The sequence below is a fragment of the Haliaeetus albicilla genome, chromosome 23 (genome assembly GCF_947461875.1).
Source record: "Haliaeetus albicilla chromosome 23, bHalAlb1.1, whole genome shotgun sequence".
Classification (NCBI taxonomy): domain Eukaryota; kingdom Metazoa; phylum Chordata; class Aves; order Accipitriformes; family Accipitridae; genus Haliaeetus; species Haliaeetus albicilla.
In genome coordinates, this window is record NC_091505.1 from 559,226 (window position 1) to 576,540 (window position 17,315).

Below are 17,315 nucleotides of genomic sequence, written 5' to 3' on the forward strand. Positions count from 1 at the left end.
TTAGTGAATCTTTGATAAAACCATTATCTATCTGGCGAAAATCACAAAGCATCTTTTTTATTGTTGAGTAGAAGCCAGATGTTCCTCGGAAATGTGTGAATCTTCCATGAATTTCTCTCTAGCACTTTCCTAAACTTTCTGTTAAGTGAGTACTCATTGAATTTCATCCCTTCATTTCTGCAACAGAAGCTTGATTGTTTATTAAGTGCAAATATGAATTTGTGTAAATTATGTGCCAAATTCCAAATTTCCTTTTTGCAGCCTCAGATTGGGTGTTTAACCTCTTCAGATGATATCATTAATTTGGAAAGGCCATCACCAAGCGTTGTGTTGCAAATGGCCCACTGGATCGTTTCGTAGCTCCTTAGGATGCTACACAGTCACTTCAGCTGTCAGACCGTGTTTACAATGCTGACAAGAGCTGATGTAGTCTGCTGTGGTTTTATATACTTACTTATTACAACTTTTAGTTATCATTCAGTCATGACAATGAAATAGGTATACTGATAATGCTTCTTCCCATATAGGTGTATTCTCCAATTTTGAGAGAGTAAATGCAAACGACCTTTTGACTCATGAAGCTTTCTTAGTTGTGAATCGCACTGAGAGCTTCAGAAGGTGAGGAGCGAAGGGTGCCTTCAATCAGAGCAGCTCAGGAAATGACCAGCAAGGCATTAGAGCCTTTTGGTAGAACCCAAATGGTTCATTGACACCGAAACACTCCTGGGGGAGCTTCCAGCAGGAGGGCTGAGCTGGGGGTAGGACAGCGAGGGAGGGCAGGGAGGAAGGAAGACCTCACAAGAGCGAGTAGCCCAAGAGGTGGAGCTGGGGCTCTGTCTGATTTGGAGTTTCAGTTCGCCAAGTGTTTTTGAAAAGTTCTTAATTTATCACAACGTTGCTGCTCTAACAACCCATACCACTTCTTTCCCTTTTTTTTTCTCGTTTGTTCATTTGTCAAAGGCACGTTTTTCCTATTGCTCATAATTCACATTAGGACTTTCTACATCTTCTTCTGTTAAAACTTCCATCTCTTCCATGATAGTTATGCCTTTCGTTATGGTTATGTTTTCTGTCTGGTCTGTTACAAGTTTGAACGTCGTAGGAACAGACTCCTGAAGGATGGTCAGCCCAGGCCTTTTGCGTTGTCCTGCCCACGCCTCCGGCCCACTGAAGCCATTGGGATCCCACTTCACTGACTGCGTTTGTCCCTTTGTAGACTTCCTACAGTTCCTCCTTAGATCTTCTCCACATGTTGTTCTTCCTCATACTCCAAATTCATTTTAGTGTTTTGTGTTCAAGGATATTTATGGTTATTTTTTTTTTCCTCAGGAAACTTTAATGCAAAAATGTTTGTTGATGGTCTTTTAGTTTGTCCTCTTCTGCTTTTAATAATTGATCCCAAACATTATCAGTGACACTTAGTCTCCTGCTATTCTGACACTCCCCATGTGCCTCAGATCAGTATTTGTCAGGCCTTTTTTTCTGGAAAACCCATCTGTGCATGAGATTCTCACGTACCCGTAGGAATATTCTTAAGGGCTCTTTATAGCCATACTATTATCTGCAGCAAGAGTAGTTAACATAATTGCACTATCATTACTGAACCCATGAAGACTCATGTTCGCTGGAGTTGGTCTCCACCCACCTTCCCTTCCCTTCCTTTTCAGGGCAGCTTCTAAAGGCAACTTTTATGTTGTTCTTTGTCTTTGCCTACCATGTATTCATATAAATCCTTCAAAGGATGCAACTTCTGTTCCACCAGTCGATTCTTCCATGAGGATATACATATTTATGGGAATGAAGCTGTGTTGTCTCTCTTTTATACTTTGAAAGGAGTTTTGTTCACTTTTGGTTTCAAAGCCAATGGTAGCAGGGTACTGCTAGCTACAGTCCCACTCCTGCTTCATGTCTGACAGTCCTTCTTCAGCTGTAAAACAGAGTGGCTTTGCAGGGTATGTTTTCTCATGGTCTGATCTATTGTTGAGCTGCATTGTTGTTAGCTTTGTCCTCTAGTTATTCCTTTGCATTCAGAAGGGGTCCTCCAGATGCTCAGTGTATTCTGATTTCTAATCTTTTCTCCATGTCCGAGTTGTTAATCTGCATTACAGGCTGTGATTTGTTGCAAAGCCTTTGAAGTTTCTGCCTTCCAAGGGTCGTGTGTGTAACTTCTGCTAGCCTTGACCTCGGTATCGGGTGGGTTTCTGCCCTATCTGGCTCATGAGATGCTGCTGGTGTAGCTCTCTGGGCGCTGGACTGTGTAAGCCTTCCACTGCACAGGGGTCTTACAGACCCTGGGAGATCTAGCATGCCCTGCAAAGCGGGATTTGGTCACCTCGGGTTTCTCTAAACCACTGAGTATCTCAGGAAGGAATCTGCACTGCTGCCAGCACACAATGCCTCTGTCTCTGACACGGGGACCTGCAGCAGTATCTCCAAGAGGTGAAAGGAGCTTGTTCCCTTGCAACCTCCAGAGAGCGATGAAGAAAAATCATCAGGCTGTTGCTTTTCTGGTTAAATGAAGCAAGTTTTCTCACAAGCTGTCAGATTTGTCATCTCACTGCCTGCACGAGCAGGCAGGGAAGGGGACGGGCACTTGCTGGGGTGCCGTGGCCACATGCTTCAGTGCCTGGAGGTCAGGGAGAGCTGGAAGGGAGAAGGCACGTGGTGAATCACTTGGATTTTGAAGGTTCCCTCCTTTTTGCTAGAGAAGCGTTTTGCTGGAGTATTTTCCTAACTGTGACTTGTTAAGAAGGAGGAAGGACTTTGAAATGACCTTAAATTTTCCGAATTTTGAAGAGTTGTGGATGGGTTTGCTCTTCCCAGCCTGGAGTCGCGTGTGCTGGAGGGGCTTGCATTCAAGCCAATCCATCAGATGTCCTTTCTCAGAGGTGGAGAGAGAGGTGCTTCTGAAGCACAGTTCACTCAACTCCTTTTTGATGTCTCGCATTGGGAGATTGGTCTTTTATTAATGATTTCTGCTTCTCACCATTAAAAATCTGGGAAGGCCAAACACTTTGTGCAGCTGTAGAGGTTATGTTACAACTGCCCAAGTCCAGCTAGTTCATTCCCACCCTTCCTCCCTGTTAGAGTGGGTCAAAATTGAAATACAATTTTCATTTCAGTCTATAGAAAACATTTGATTTGGCCAAACCTTCTCTTATACTCTCGTCTCAAGCATGCTGTCCCTGCGTGCCGTCGCAGGGAAGGGCTTTCAGCACCATTGCCAAGGCTGGTTGTGCTTTCTGCCATGATGACCCAAAAGGATGATTAACTGAGCTAACCCCAGTGAAACCAAAGAGCTGCAGGAAGCTTCAAAAAGGTTTCAAAGTCCCTAGTGCTCATCCAGGTGCGGTAACACCTCCCTGAGCTATAAGCAAGTGCTTGACCGGAGCTCGGGGCTGCTCTTCTGAAGATGGGTGCAGGGGACGAGGTGGCCGGTGGGAACCAGTCCCACAGCCGCATCCACACCGCGTCCTGGCAGTCGCTCTGGTGGGACGCTCAGGTCTGGAGTCACCTTTGCAGCATGGGAGAGACAGAAACCTGAAAGGACTGATGGCTGATGAATTAGGGCTGAAGGAGCAGGTGGACATTTGCAGTGTCTTCTTTCTCTTTTTTTGTCCTCTTTCCTCAATTTTCGTGGTTTCGTAACTGTGGCCGAATAAAACAGAATAGTTATTAATGGCTTATTTTTCCGACAGATGGGATTTCTCAGTGAAGCAGGGATGCAGGCGATGCTTAGTTCCCGTGGGGACAACAGAGCTGCTTCCAGAGTTTCACCCGAGATGAGCCTTGGGGATTTCTGGGGCTGGCGTGGGTGGACCATGGCGGGGGGGGACTGCTGGTGCTGCTCCCGGCTCCAACTCCTGTAGCACACCATAATCCATCCCCGTGCGTGGGCTCAGAGATGGGGAAGATGGGGAGGTTTGTTCCCCAGCAGCCCTTCCACCCCTTGGGACGTGCAGCTGCCGATGGTACCTGCAACAGAACATTAGAAAACGACCTATCTAGCCCTACTTGTACTGGTTCAGAAGAGACTAGAAATTACTCACTGGAGGAAAATTCCTGTTAAAAGGCATTGCTTGGAGCAGTGGAAATATTTTCCTTATGCTCTTTTTAAAGGAATAAATAAAAGTAGTGGAAGATACACATATAAGCTCAGGACTCACCATAGTTTGGGAATTTTTCCATCAAATGTAGCAAATTTAATAAGATGTCTGAAAATCACATTCTTTTAAGCTGAAAGCACGCAGCCTGAACCGGGGAGTAAAGTCTCGGAGTATTTAAATAGGACAGCTCAAACAAGCAGATAATGGTTAGATGGCTTCAGGAATAAAAACTGGCTTGTCACAGTCAGGATGAATTTAATAAAATATTTAAACAATTTTCAACACTGCTGCAATGATACAGAAAACCGTAATAATATCCAATAGAAGAAGAATTGCTTTGAAAAGATTAAAGGACGTAAACACTGAAGGACCTAAATAAGCCATACGCGTTGCTGCCGTATTTTTGCAGAAGTGGTTGTTAAGCGAGCTCTGTAGTGCCTCGTTAGCTCCTTTTTGTAGCTGGATCGTTTTAGGATGGAAGGGGAGCAGCTGGCACTGGGCCAAGTGATACGGTCCAACCTTGAATGTAACCTGCCCTCTCGGATCTTGCTGGGCACAGGGATAAAGCCCTTGGGGACACCTTGTCCTCCAGGCTCATCGCTGCGGTCAGGGTCTGCCCAAAAGTGGATCAGAGAGGCTGCTGTGGGTGCTGGGACCAAGCTGGCTGCACCAGGGCCAAGGGTCTCGATGTTTCTCTGGCTGCACGGGTGGGTTTTTCAGCCAGCGTTGGCTCCGCGTTAGCGCTGCGGGGATGCTCCTGGAAGCACACCTGCGTACGGCTGGGCTGTGCCGGCAGCGTGGCTCTTCTCTGAACAACGTGCACTGCAGGGTGACTTGGGGCTGCCCCAGGCATCGTGTCCAGCCTGGTCCCCAGCTGCTGCTCTCTTTGTAGCTGCCTTGGAAATCAAAGCTTTCTGGTATCACCTATAACTCTTGTTCTTCTGATTTCTTGATCTGATTGTAACTTGTTAATGTTTTGGAGGTCTGTCACGCTGCCAAGTTGGGGTGGCCAGAATGGAGCCCTGTCTTGGCTGAGGTCAGCCCTCCGCTGTGGCAGCATCCCATCAGGACCATCTTGACATCCAGAGAGAGGAGCAAATGCTCCAGGGTGGCTCCACTGCTCTGTGCCGGCTGTAAACCTGGGGGATGAACCACTTCTGAGCATCACTTCTGGTGAGCATAGGGGGAACCGGGCAACCAGCACAGATGCAAACAGCTACCTTTGGGTAGACGTGCTCCTCAGGCTATCTGATCTCCTGCAAGGCCTGCTGTCACTCTGGCTGGCAGGCAGGAGTTATCCCACCCATGGGGTTGGCCTTGGGCAGCCAGTTAACAGGGAGAGATGCTGTGGTGCTCCCACATCCGTAGGGCAGCCACGTGCCTCGGCACGGGCCCTCTGGCAACCAGGGGATTTGGGGTCTTGGAGGGGAGCTGCCAGATGTCCCTGCCCCTCCGTAGCCTGGAAGCGGATGTCATGACAAGGTCTGTCCCCGGATGTCTCAGTCAGCGATGAAGGATGCAGAAGAGAGACCACCAAAAAGCTGCTGCTCTGTGCCCTGTGCTGACTTGTCACTGGGATGAAGGGAACCAGCCTCTGCTGGAAGTTTATTTGGTGGAAGCGTGAAAGCGGAGCTCTCCTTTGGGCAGCTCCTGGGTTTCTCCTCCAGCTCCTGGGACAAGGCATGCAGAAGCCCAGGAGCTGCAGGCTGCCCGCAGCTTTCCCCTCTGTGCACTGCGGTCGAGTGGACTTACTGCTGGAGCCCTCACACCTTGTGGTGACTTAGGAGAAGGTCTAGTCACCCTGTAACAGAAGGGGTGTCAGTTGGCTTATTCTCGTCCTTTTTCTCGTTTTACCCAGGAAAACAGATCAACGTGACTTGCCAGGGAACAGCTTGTTCCTTGGGAGACACGCTTGTGTGGATGAGCTCCAGCAGCAAGAGGTTATCCATCAGCAGCGAGCCATTCCTCCTCTCTCTGCGGTGAGGAGGACGACTCGTGCCAAAGACTTGCAGGTGTTAGGGCTCTTACAGGATCTTTGCCTGAAGGAATATTTTCAGAAGCAAAGCCCCTGTTTCTGTTAAGTAGCGCAGGGACAGAAAGAGCAAACAGGGGAAATGTAAGTCCTCGAGATGCACGCTAAGCAGCCAGACAGCAAAACTTGCCAAAACGATGCTTCAGAGCGAGTCTGCAACTAATCAGCAGTTTTGGAGAAATGACAACATTAAACTATTTCATGTGATTCTCCCCCCCCCTTGGAACTGTGCGGGACAGCTTTGATTTATAGGAGAATTAGCACGCTCCCCCCACCCCATTCCTCAGGTTGCCTGTCTGTAGGAACAGAAACATTTTGTTGTGTTCCTGGGGAAATGAGGCCAAAGAGCGAGTTTCTGGGAGGAGGTAAGCGTGACCCTGGGTTGCTCCGATTGATAGGCAGGAAGTTTTACCCGCAGCTATTTTTTTCTTCTCATTTCTTTAGTTAAGAAACCAGATATACCTTAAGAAGACAAAAGCTCTGCATGCGTACGTGTGTGTTGGTAGAAGTTGAAATCGCCGCCGTAGTTGAGGATGTGCTTCAGTTGTGTCCCCGTGGTATGCGAGGGTGTACTACAGGGACGGAGCCATGCTTGGGAGCGGTCCCAGACCCGGCAGCAGTAAGACCATGCAGAGGTCTGGCTGTTAGCCATGTTCAGAGGGCTGAGCTCTAGGAGGAATGTGGTGGGCTTCAGAAAGATGTGTAGGTGCAATTATGCAGCTGGACATTCGTGGGAGGTGGTGTCCTCCTTGGTAGACAAGGTCTGTCAGTGGCAGAGGGAGGAGAGGGGCCCTGGCAAAGCTGCTGCACCTCGGGGGAAAGGTCCACGAGGTGCTTTGGAGCCTGCAAACCTTTGTAGTGCAGTACCTTGGGTCACATCAGTGTTAAGGTTTCTTTTCCAGGAGCTTCCAGCCCCAAGAGTTGTGAAAGGTAGCTGTGATTCTGCCAACGGACGTGTCGCACCCAATGGGGGGAGGTCGGTGGGGAGGACATACGGTCGGTGCCTCACCGGCGTGAGGGGTCCCTTGGGGAAGGCAGCGAGGTCAGCAGAGCCAGACGAGGGAAACTTGCTTGTGTGTTTGCATGCCTGGCCCCCGTCCCAAGCATGGCTCCTCTGCACCTGGTTATGGTGTCTCAGGGCAGGTCCTGAGGGGGAAAACCCAGGAGCCAGGGTTGTGCTCGCTGCATTACCCCACTCAGGGGTCCACAGCCCTGGGTTGCCTTGCTTGCGTGGAGAACATTGGGTGCTATAGCCCTGACGGGCTGCAGGGTTCGATTTAACAACAGGCAAGGAAAGCGCTCCTTTAATTCGTTAAAGGTCTTTCACCATGAGCATGCACCCCTTGGCAGCACCAGCCAGCATCTGGGGTAAGCGCTTGCTGTTGCTAGCATTCCCCCAAAAAACCAAAGGTGCCTTTTGTAGCACCGTCCCTGCGGCCAGCCATGGGCCTCTCTCTAGCGCAGCGTGGGTTTGTCAGGACGAGATGCACTTGCAGAAGCAGGTGGTGTTATACATCTTGGAAGAGGTGAGGTTTCCCAGTGGCTTCGCAGGGCAGTGAGTCTGGAATGTGGCTTTCCCTGCAAGGCGTAAAGCTGTCGTGGCACCAGGGCTGCTTCAGCGGCACCAGTGAGCATCCTCACGCGAAGCTGACAGCACTACAAATCTGGGTGAGTGAAAATATGACACGTCCTTTCATTTTAAGTGCCTCTTCACTCCCAACTGTAGGATTTTCCAGCTGCCTCAGTGGTCATGAACCGCATCTGTGTAAATCGAACAGGCTCGCTATAACTCTCCTTGCGAGCGATGCCAGTACGGTTTCCATTCTCCCTCCCATCCTGCCAAAAACCAGAGCTCATCTGAAGCCGCGGGACAAGAGGAATTTCCTGAGAAGGATGAACAAGCCATTCTCATTACCACGTCTTTGCTGCTGCAAAGGAGGCTTACCCACTCCCCTACCTAGGAGCCCCTAACGACTGCTGTGTCGTTAGTGGCTATGGGCTAGTGACAGGGCAGCAGGAGTGCCTGGGCAGAGTGCAGGGAGAAGCCCTGGCCGCTCCTCTTGCTTTCCTCCGATCCCTTGGCATAGCCAAGAGGAGGAGCGGCTGCTGCTGTCATGTCTTCATTATTAACACCATCGCTCTTCGGCATCAAACCTCTCACCCTAATGAAGCAATTTGCTGTTTGTGCTTCGTAGTCACTCGGTAACTTAGGCAGCAGTACGCATGCTAATGGACCCTTCGTTTCACATCCAGTCAACGGCTCACGTCCGCGGGAGACGTGCAGGGGTGTAGAAGACTTACGGTGAAGAGGCAGGGTGGGACCCTGGGGCATGTGCCCCACGCCAGGGTCTGCCCCTGACTCCTGCCCCGCTGCAAGGCAGGGGATGGCCCGACAGCGGGCTGGGAAGCATCAGCAGCTATTGCAGTGCTTTGGGGTCACCGGCCTGAGGTTTCTGCAGCCTTGCACCCACCGCAGAGAGACACTGGCTCTTGTGCAGGCCAGATGACTCTTGGAGATTGCTTGTCTCCTGTAAGCTGAGGGCTCCTTGCAGCCGTGCACTGGATGCTGAGTGGAAGAGTTTTGTCAGCCACAACAGATAGTTTTCCTGTATCCTTTCTATTAGGGAAGGACGATGTGTTGGAAACATGTTGCTTTTTAGGTAAGCACATCTGCAGGCAGAAAACTCCCCTCCCTGCCCGGGAGCACCCACTTGCTCTGCTCAGCACCTTCCTCCAGGCTGCAGACCCTTCCCACCCCTCCGGCTGCTGGCGTGTGGCTCAGGGCAGGTCGCAGGGGGGCTGTGGGTCTCCAAATCAGCTGACCTTTTGATGTTGCTGCTCTTAAGCTCTGTCAGGCATGGGATCGTGTGCCTGCGTGCATGTGTTGGGCAAGGAGCGCTTCCCTTCTTACCGACGAGGTATGGGAATTTGGGCTCTAATGAAGAATTTTACCTTGATGTGTAGCCAGGCCCTGGGGGAGCTGCTGAGAAAATCACCTGCAGCACCGACGTCCAGAGCAGTAAAAACCACAGCAATTATGTGAAGGGTAAAAAAACCTTACTGTCTCCTCAGGTGATGGGTTTGGAGAAGCCTGGCTGCCTCCCCTTGGAGGAAATGCATTTCTCATTTAGAGGGAGCCTGGCAAGAGAAGCCCCTGGCAGCCTTTCTTAAGGAAACGAGGACTTGAGATAGGGGCAGGAGCATCCCGGGGAGGTCCCTGCCAGCACAGGCTCCTGCCCCGTGTGCCCCAGGAGATCCCCCCCGGCATGGCCTGGGCAGCACCTGGGTGAACAGGCAGAGGGTCACCGCTCTGGTTGGGCACTCCAACCCGTTGTATTTAGGTCACAGCTAACTGGGACGGCTCCCGTTTCGGAGACATCAGGACATTTGATTGCCCACTGGGCACTTCCTCCGGCAAGCATCTGAGTGGCGATTCCCTGTCCCTCCTTCAGTGACGGACTTGCATCCTCTGTGGCGAGAAGCTCTAGATGTTACGAGCCAGTGGCCAAAGCAGTGCTTGTTAGATACTGCTAGAAATAAAAAGAAACCAATGCATGATACAGCTGCCTGCAAGAGCTGCCTCCCTGCCTGCCACGCCGCTGGAGGAGAACCGTGCCGAGTCCAGCAATGCTCGGCGGTGCCTGGTTAGGAGCTTTGGAAACCTGGTGGGGAAACAAGTCAAGCTCAAACCCTCCTGCCCTCTGGGGTCAGTGTGTTGTTTCCTCGTCCTTTGCAGCGATGGAGCGATCAGGAGCCCCGCGGATGCGCCAGAGGATGGAGGGAAGAAGCCACGCGTGACCTGAGCCCTTCGGCAGAGCTGCCGTGGGAAGGAGTAAATAACGTGTTGCTGCTTTGGTGCTTAAGCATCTGCACAGGTTTGTCTGCTCTCATTAGGCTGGTTTTGGGACCATCCAGTAATTAAGTGCCAGAGCTGCTGGGAACCTGCTGCACCTGTAATGGTGTCCCGGGGGGGGTGGATGTGGGGGTATGTGCAAAGCCCGGCGCGCTCGGGGAGGGCTGTGTTACACGCCCAGGTTGTTTTCTTATCTCTCACAAGGCAAGACAGAAGAGGGGCTTGCTCCCCATAATCGAGACGAGTCCAAACAATGCTGGTTAGCTCAGTCCAAAAGAAGATGCTCAAGAAGAACCAAAAAAATGGAAATCCAATATGTGCTAATTGGGCAGTGGCACAACAAACAGCTGCAAATTTTACATTCAGTTAGCCCTGTTTACTTGGGTTTTTTCTTCTTTTATTTTTTTCTCCCAAATTTAAATTCCCAAGGAGACACTAGATACAGCGTGTGCTAATGCAGTCTGCGTTGAGAGGCTGTGTGGAGGAGCACTTATTTCTGATCCTGCCTGCCCTCCCTCTGCACCCATGTCCCTGCTCAGCCCAGCAAAGCTTCCCCTCTGGGGTCTGGGCTGATTCCTTCCTCTTTCTTATCTCATTGCAAATTGGAGCACAGCCACTGAAACGGTGGCTTTGCCCTACTGAGAGCAGGATCCAGCCCCAGCTCTTGCTGGGCTGAGATAACTCTGTGCTTGCTGTGTGTGGGGTGAGGAGACCCCCCCCAGACTTCAGGCTGGTGACCGGGACATTGCTTGAGCACAGCGTGCCAGGGCAGCACTGGTGATTGCCACCGCAGGACTTGTGATGCTGCCTGGGTGGATGCAGCGGGGAGCCCTGTGCTGTGGCATGCCCACAGCAGTGTCCCCAGCACCCCCGGCCACCAGCCCTGCTCCCCACGGGGGAGCTTTCCTCCGCTTCCCAAGCCAGCGTGAAGGTGAGCGTAGAAAGAGCCGCTCAGGGTTTAAACCTGATAAACACATTCAGAGCCGTTCTTAATTGCTCTGACTGGGCAAGGGACATGGAGGGGGATGTTGCAAGCTGTCTTTGCGCTGCACTGAATTGCACCCTCATGCATCCTCGTCTCTCGGTCAAGTGCTTCCCCTCGGTCCCTGTCCCCCTCCGTGCAGGTGGCCGACTGGTGGGATAACTACCAGAGCCTCTTTGCCTGGCTCAGGGCTCCTGCTCTAGACGCTCTTCAGCACAATTAGAAACACTGTCAGAACCTCGCCATAACAAATTGCTTGATTTTCTAGGTCAGCTCTGCCGGTTAGGGCGATACCAGGCACTGAAAGCTGGCAGTTTATTTCAGCTTTTACTCAGTGTGTTTTGCTCCAAAGCGACTTAAAATGCATTAGTGTCACAAGGCGGGAGCTGCGCGGGAGCTGCTCGGCAGCTCAGTCGTGTCTTTCTGTCACTTGTCCTATTGTCTGGGGAAATTCTTTTAGCAAAGGCAGGCAGCTGCCTTGCTTATCATATTTCCCCCCTGATTCTTTTTTTTTTTTTGCTGGGGGCTGGGAATTGGTTATAGACATCCTCTCAGAGGGATGTGTCGCTACCAGGGCTGATGGTGGTAAATAGCGGGTGGGCTCTGTGCTCTCACTGCCTGGCGGGGAGGGGAGATGGGAGCGGGAGCATCCGCTGGCATGGGAGCAGTGCCAGCGCTCTGGACCTGCCGTGGCCACGGAGAAGAGCCTGGTCTGTGCTGTGCTTGCCAACGCCTGGGTTTTCGGTTTGGCAGCGCGGAGGCAGCTGTCATTAGTGGAGCTGGGAGGTGCTGCACAACCACCCCATCACCCTCCCTCCCCAAAATGCACCTCGGAGGGAGGCAAATGGGGTCGGACTGACCCTGGCTGCAGGTAACGCAGGCCAGCTGCCGGTTAGGAGGAGAGGCCGTGCTGGTGTTCCCGACATGAGCCACGTCGGTGCCCTCATCCCCACAAAGCCAGCGGGTGCCTGGGGCAGAAGCTCAGTGCGCAGCAGCGTTTTGGCTGGGAGCAGGGATATGGCTATGGGCTTCCCATGGCTCCAGCAGCATTGCAGCTGCAGGATGCCATCAAGAACTTTTGACTGTGGTTTTAAAATCTGACCAGCTCCCGCAGGAGCGATCGTGGCTGATTCCAGATACCCTGGGCAATGTACTGGTGGCATCTGGCTTTCCTGTGCTGCTCCACCAAAGAGGACACCCAGCAGCAATCCTTCCCTGTGCCAGGAGCCCTGACAGCACATCCTCGGTCGCCAAGGGCTTGGCCGTGCATCCTTGGCCCGGCAGAAATCCCAGCCAGCTGCTGCAGGTGCCCTTCCCCTGCATTGTTCTGGTGAAACTGGTGAATGGTGGTAGGCATCCAGGGACACGTTTTCCTGCTGCTTTGCAGCCCCAGAGGTTGGGGCCGGCAGGCGTGCGGGGAAGCATTTTGCAGCTGGTTTGGCTTTTGTGCGTGTGTGCATGCGCGTGTTTATGGATGCATGTGTGGTTTGTGTCTGTGGTACGTGGAGGGAGCAGGGCAGGGACCCGCGTCCTTTATTGAAAGCAATTATAAATGAACAAGAGCAATGAAAAAAGCCCTAAATAAATCGCTGAAAGTAAACACTCTCCGGTTTTGGCTGCCTTTGCATGAAGATAAATGTGGAAAGCCGGTCCTGTAATAAGGCAGAGCTAAATGACACCCTCCCCTGCTGTCTCGCCAGGCTCGCTGGGGTGAGCCCTCTCGCCCATCAGAGCAGCACTGGGGCTGGTTGCAAGTGAACGTCAGCACAGACCAGCAGCAGCAAAAGCCCCCCATGCCACTGATAGCCTTTGCACTCCTGTGTCTAAGGCTTTCCCCAGCTACAGGGCACTCCATATTCTCCTGTCCCATGCCCAGGGGTTCCCACTGGTGCAGAAGACCTGAGGCTTATGCAGCTCAAAGCCCGTGGGAATCAGACCCCCCCCCTCACCCGGTGGCTCCAGCAAGACCAGGTCTGTGCGATGCTCCCAAGCAGCTCAGAGGGGACCCCTTCCCCTGCCAGCCTCCTTGGGGCTCAGAGGCTGCTCTGCTCCCATCTCCCAGCTGGTTAAAGCCATGAGGCTGACTGCGTTTCCCAGTGCACACCAGCTTCCAGACTGGTGTGGGGGGACCTGCCATGGAGTGCAGCTCCCAGCAGCACAGGGAGTGCAGGATGCTCCTGCCGGGTCCGGGCAGGGTCATGTTTGACAAAGCACAGCTGACCAGGAGGAAGCCTAATATTTGTAATTCCTAAAGTTGTCTTGAACCCCCAACCTTGATGCTATCTTCAAACAGGAATAGAGAAATCCATATTTAGTTCAACTGCTTGTTTGATATTTGGAGAAGAAAGAAAATCGAGAAGTTGTTGCTCATCATGCACATAACTAAATAAAATATGAATGTCGGTGCCATGTTATTCAGCCTCTTTGGTTGGGTGCCAAATATATTTATTTTGCATCTGGACACCTGCAGGTAAATGAAGTGCAGCCACTGAGCTGCTTTGTCAAAGCTGCCGGAGAGGGTTTGATCCTGGCAGGGTGTTTTGCGAGCTGTGCAGCTGCAGCCAGCTCAGACTGGGAAAGGCTCGGCTGCTTTCCCACAGTGACCGTATCTGTGCACTCTTCGTCTCCGGTCCCGCTGTCCCCGGGCAAATGGGTTTCCATCACCTGGGTGACCTGGCCTCTTCGTCTTACTGAACGCCAGTGACTTTTGCTCAAGGACATGGTGGTGTTTCCTTTTTATCTCTTTTCTCGCTTCCCAGTTGTAGCAAAATCAACTATTCTGTGTTTCAGGCCAGAAGGTGAATGTTTGGGGAAATTATGAGCATGTTATAATGCAATTAAAAAACAACCCCTATAATTGCTGTAATTTATATATACCTACAAAATAACCAGCTGGTGTAATCAAAGCTTCTAGTATATTTTATTTGTCTCAGCAAATCAAACAGAAGGAAATGGTTCCATCTGCATTTTCACATGCTGCACAAGGGTTTGCAGCAGTCAGAGGTGCCTCGCTAAGGAAGCCCTGCAAAACCAGGGAGCAGCAAGAGAGGGTGCTTGCTCTTTGAGCCGTCATTAATACGAGTAAAACACTGCCCACTGCTTCAGCATCTCTGCAGTATCAGCGTACGCTTAACGAAGGGATAAGTGCTCAGGGGCAGGTTTAGTGCATGTTTATGGATGGGGGAGGAGTGATGCTGTCCCCTGGCAAACTTGGGGTACTGGAAACGTGTTTTGGACTCGTGTGCTTCAAAGAGCATGTATCGAGCTCATCTCACCTCCCTCCCCTTCCTGCCCTCCATCAACAGCCCTGGAACATTAAAGCAGATCTGCTGCAATTTCAAAGCTGCAACTTCAGTGCAGCCGAGTTAGTGATGAGGAAGATAATTAGCAAGTTAAATGTTCAATGCTTTAGTCAAATTATGTTTAATAATATTGAGCTATAAGGAAAAAGGGTGGCAGGAACTGTTAGCAGCTGGCTTTTTCATTATCGATACAGCGTTGTTGTGCAAAGCACTTTCCACTTAATTGAGGCACCCTGGGTTTTATTTCATTTTTCAAGCCTGTTTCTGTGTTCTGCTTCACCCACCGTTGGCTAGCAATTTGCAGGATTGCAAATGAGCTCAGAGTATTTTAGGAGCCAGTGGTTTTTCAGGAATGAATGCTTTGCCTGTGCTTCATGACTACGATTCAAGTTCTCTTGGCTAACTAGCCCCCAAATTATCTGTACGTGCAGAGAAAGGCCGTGTTTATGGGTCTGCTGGAGTCTTGATGAAAGCCTCGGACTGCAGTTTCTAGCCGAGGATGAATAAAACACCGCAGGGATCCTCTTCCAGCCCTGAAGTTTAAAATATTAATAGGATATCATTTTCCCGACAAGCGTTGCAACAGGTAGTGAGCGCTTTGTTATAAAACATTTCCTCTTAGTGGAACTGCGTATTTTAATGGAAATGCGGTGTCACGTAAATTATTGATATCTGAAAGAAATACGAGTCCACTGTGTGTCCGCAGATATCGAAATCTTTTCAAATGGGCTTTTTCTCCGCGCTCCACTGGATCCCGTTCTGCTCCATCAATATTGCAGCCTGCGGGTGCCAAAACAGACCGTGCTCCCCGGGGATCCCCGCGCCGCTTGGGTTGTGATCTGCCGGCGGTGATCCGCTCCCACGAGCGAAAGGCAGCGTGGCTGGGGAGATGGGAAGGGGAGTGCAGGCAGCTTGCGGCGGGGACCACAAGCTTCTCCCGGGGGCCCTTTATTGCCGGTACCAATAGAGGATGAAGAGGGGAGAGCAGGGATGGAAAGTAGGAGCGATTCATTCCGAGCAGGCAGGCTTGCTGGCTGGCCATCGAAGCAGAATAGCTCTTTATGCTCTTCTAAAAAGGTGGGATGTGGTTGGGAGGGAACGGCCGCACTCAGCCAGGTTTCGGCAGCAGTGGGCAGCCTGGCAGGAGCTGGGGAGGATTGTGTCCCCGCTGCTTGGCAGAGGCTGCGGATCACCGGCTGCCCTCACGGGGCGAGCTGTCCCCGTGGCTCGATCTGGAGATGCCACGTTGCTCTCCCTGCCTGTGCCTGTGTTGCTCCAGCAGAGATGGTTTGCAAAGGAGAGAAGTCCCTCTCTGATGGTTCAACAGGCTCTTGTTTGGCTTCCTTACCACGTGCAAAACAAAATTGATGACGAAAATAGCAGTGCCGGCTTCTTTCCTGGTAGAAACAGGGGGAGGGGCACTTTTAGTCTCTCCTACCTTGTCAGAGGGTTCAGCAGCAGCAAGTGGTTTGGGAACATTTTTGAGAAACTTAGATACTCCTGATGTTTTTCCAGCTGCCCATACAGTTTTCCAGGGAACACAGGAGAAACTCAGCTTTGCTGCAGCAACACAACCCACCCCGGCTTCTCAGACCATCTCCAGAGGAGCAGCAAAGGGCAGACACCCACGCTGCCACCTCCTCAGGGCCACCACGGTGCTGAGCTCGGTGGCCCCCATCTTGGGCCAAGCACTTGCACAACCCACCAGCATGGACAGGAGCTGCCAAGAAACCCAAGAGCCTTTGCCCAAGTCGTCGCTCCCTCAGGCAGCATGTTGGGTGGCAAATGCTCTCGGTTGCTAATGGGGGCCTGGGGACAGTCCTCCAGCTTTGCTGATCTTTTTGTTTTTTCTCTTTCTCCTCTCCCATTTCTGGACTCGCAGCAAACCCTGGAGACGAATCTCACCAACCTGGTTAAACGCAACAGTGAACTGGAAAACCAGATGGCCAAGCTGATACAGATCTGCCAGCAAGTGGAGGTTGGTGAGAGCAATCAGGGGACAGGGAGGGTGATGGGGAAGGTGCACTGGGAAGCTCCCAGCTCGAGTGACAGGATGCATGGGATTGCTCCTGTGTCCTTTCTCCAGGGGCTGCCGTGGGAACAGAGATGAGCTTGTGGTGGGAAGCATCGCTGATGCTGGGGGGCTGGTGGGAGGCTGAATTGTTTCAGAGAGTTTAGTCCCAAATGAAGGAGGATGCAGGGATGGTTCCCAGGGGTCTGTAGGGTCTGAAGGAGAAGGTGGCAAGACTGGGAGCTACTGGGAAGAGACACAGGCTGCTGGACTGGGTTAGGAAGGGAGGACCTGCTGGCTGCTCTGTGCATGGGGGATGGCGGATTCTTTTGGTTGAAGCACGAGTGACACGGAGCATGCAAACACAGCTCAGCTCTCGGGGAGGGGGGAAGCGGAGTTGTCTTTCTCGTAGCTGCCTCCTGCACTCAGGTGCGGTTTTGCTGGCAGCTTCTGTCTCCTTTGGTGCACAGGTGGGACCCGCTGGGGCTGAGTACTGAAAAACCTCATCAGCAGCTGGAAGGCATTAATGAGAGTTTGCTTTGGATGCTCAGCGTGCTATAGCCTGCACCCTGCCTTCAAAGGCTGGGCCATCTCCAGCTGCGCTCCTAGAAACAACAAATCCTTTTGACCGTGATGCCTCCGTGCTTCAAATTCCCTATGAAACCATGGGCTACTTACACCTCCTCTTTCTTGTCTGGGGGTGCTGTTAAAGTAAACTGGTTAATATTTGCAAAGGACTTGGATATCAAAGTGACGAGTGGTCCGGGAAAGCCCAGAAGGAAATTGCTAGCTGTGCCTGCAGAGCAGTGTTGGAGCAGCTCGCAGCAGCCATGGCCGGGGCAGCCTCAGCAGGACCAGCCGTCCACGTGGCCGGCCCAGGAAGGGAGCTGTGGTCACGTAACTGCAGCTTGTATCAAAACTGCGTGTGCCCAGGCAGGCGTGGAAGCTTCTGCGGGGGTCCTTCTCAGCTCCAGGGTGCTTGTACTGTGTTAATTATATTTTAACCCTTTCCTCTTGGGAAGGAGAGGG

The 17,315-nt window shown here is 51.8% G+C and overlaps 1 protein-coding gene across 3 annotated transcripts in view; it reads left to right on the forward strand.

Annotated features, from left to right (window-relative positions):
- MID2 (midline 2) overlaps positions 1-17,315 on the forward strand; it is a 138,323-nt gene that overhangs the window by 80,584 nt on the left and 40,424 nt on the right. For all 3 annotated transcript variants that reach the window (XM_069810755.1, XM_069810756.1, XM_069810754.1), the window contains exon 3: positions 16,158-16,253. In XM_069810755.1, the coding sequence (XP_069666856.1) occupies positions 16,158-16,253 (96 nt within the window). The remainder of the gene's footprint in view (positions 1-16,157; positions 16,254-17,315) is intronic.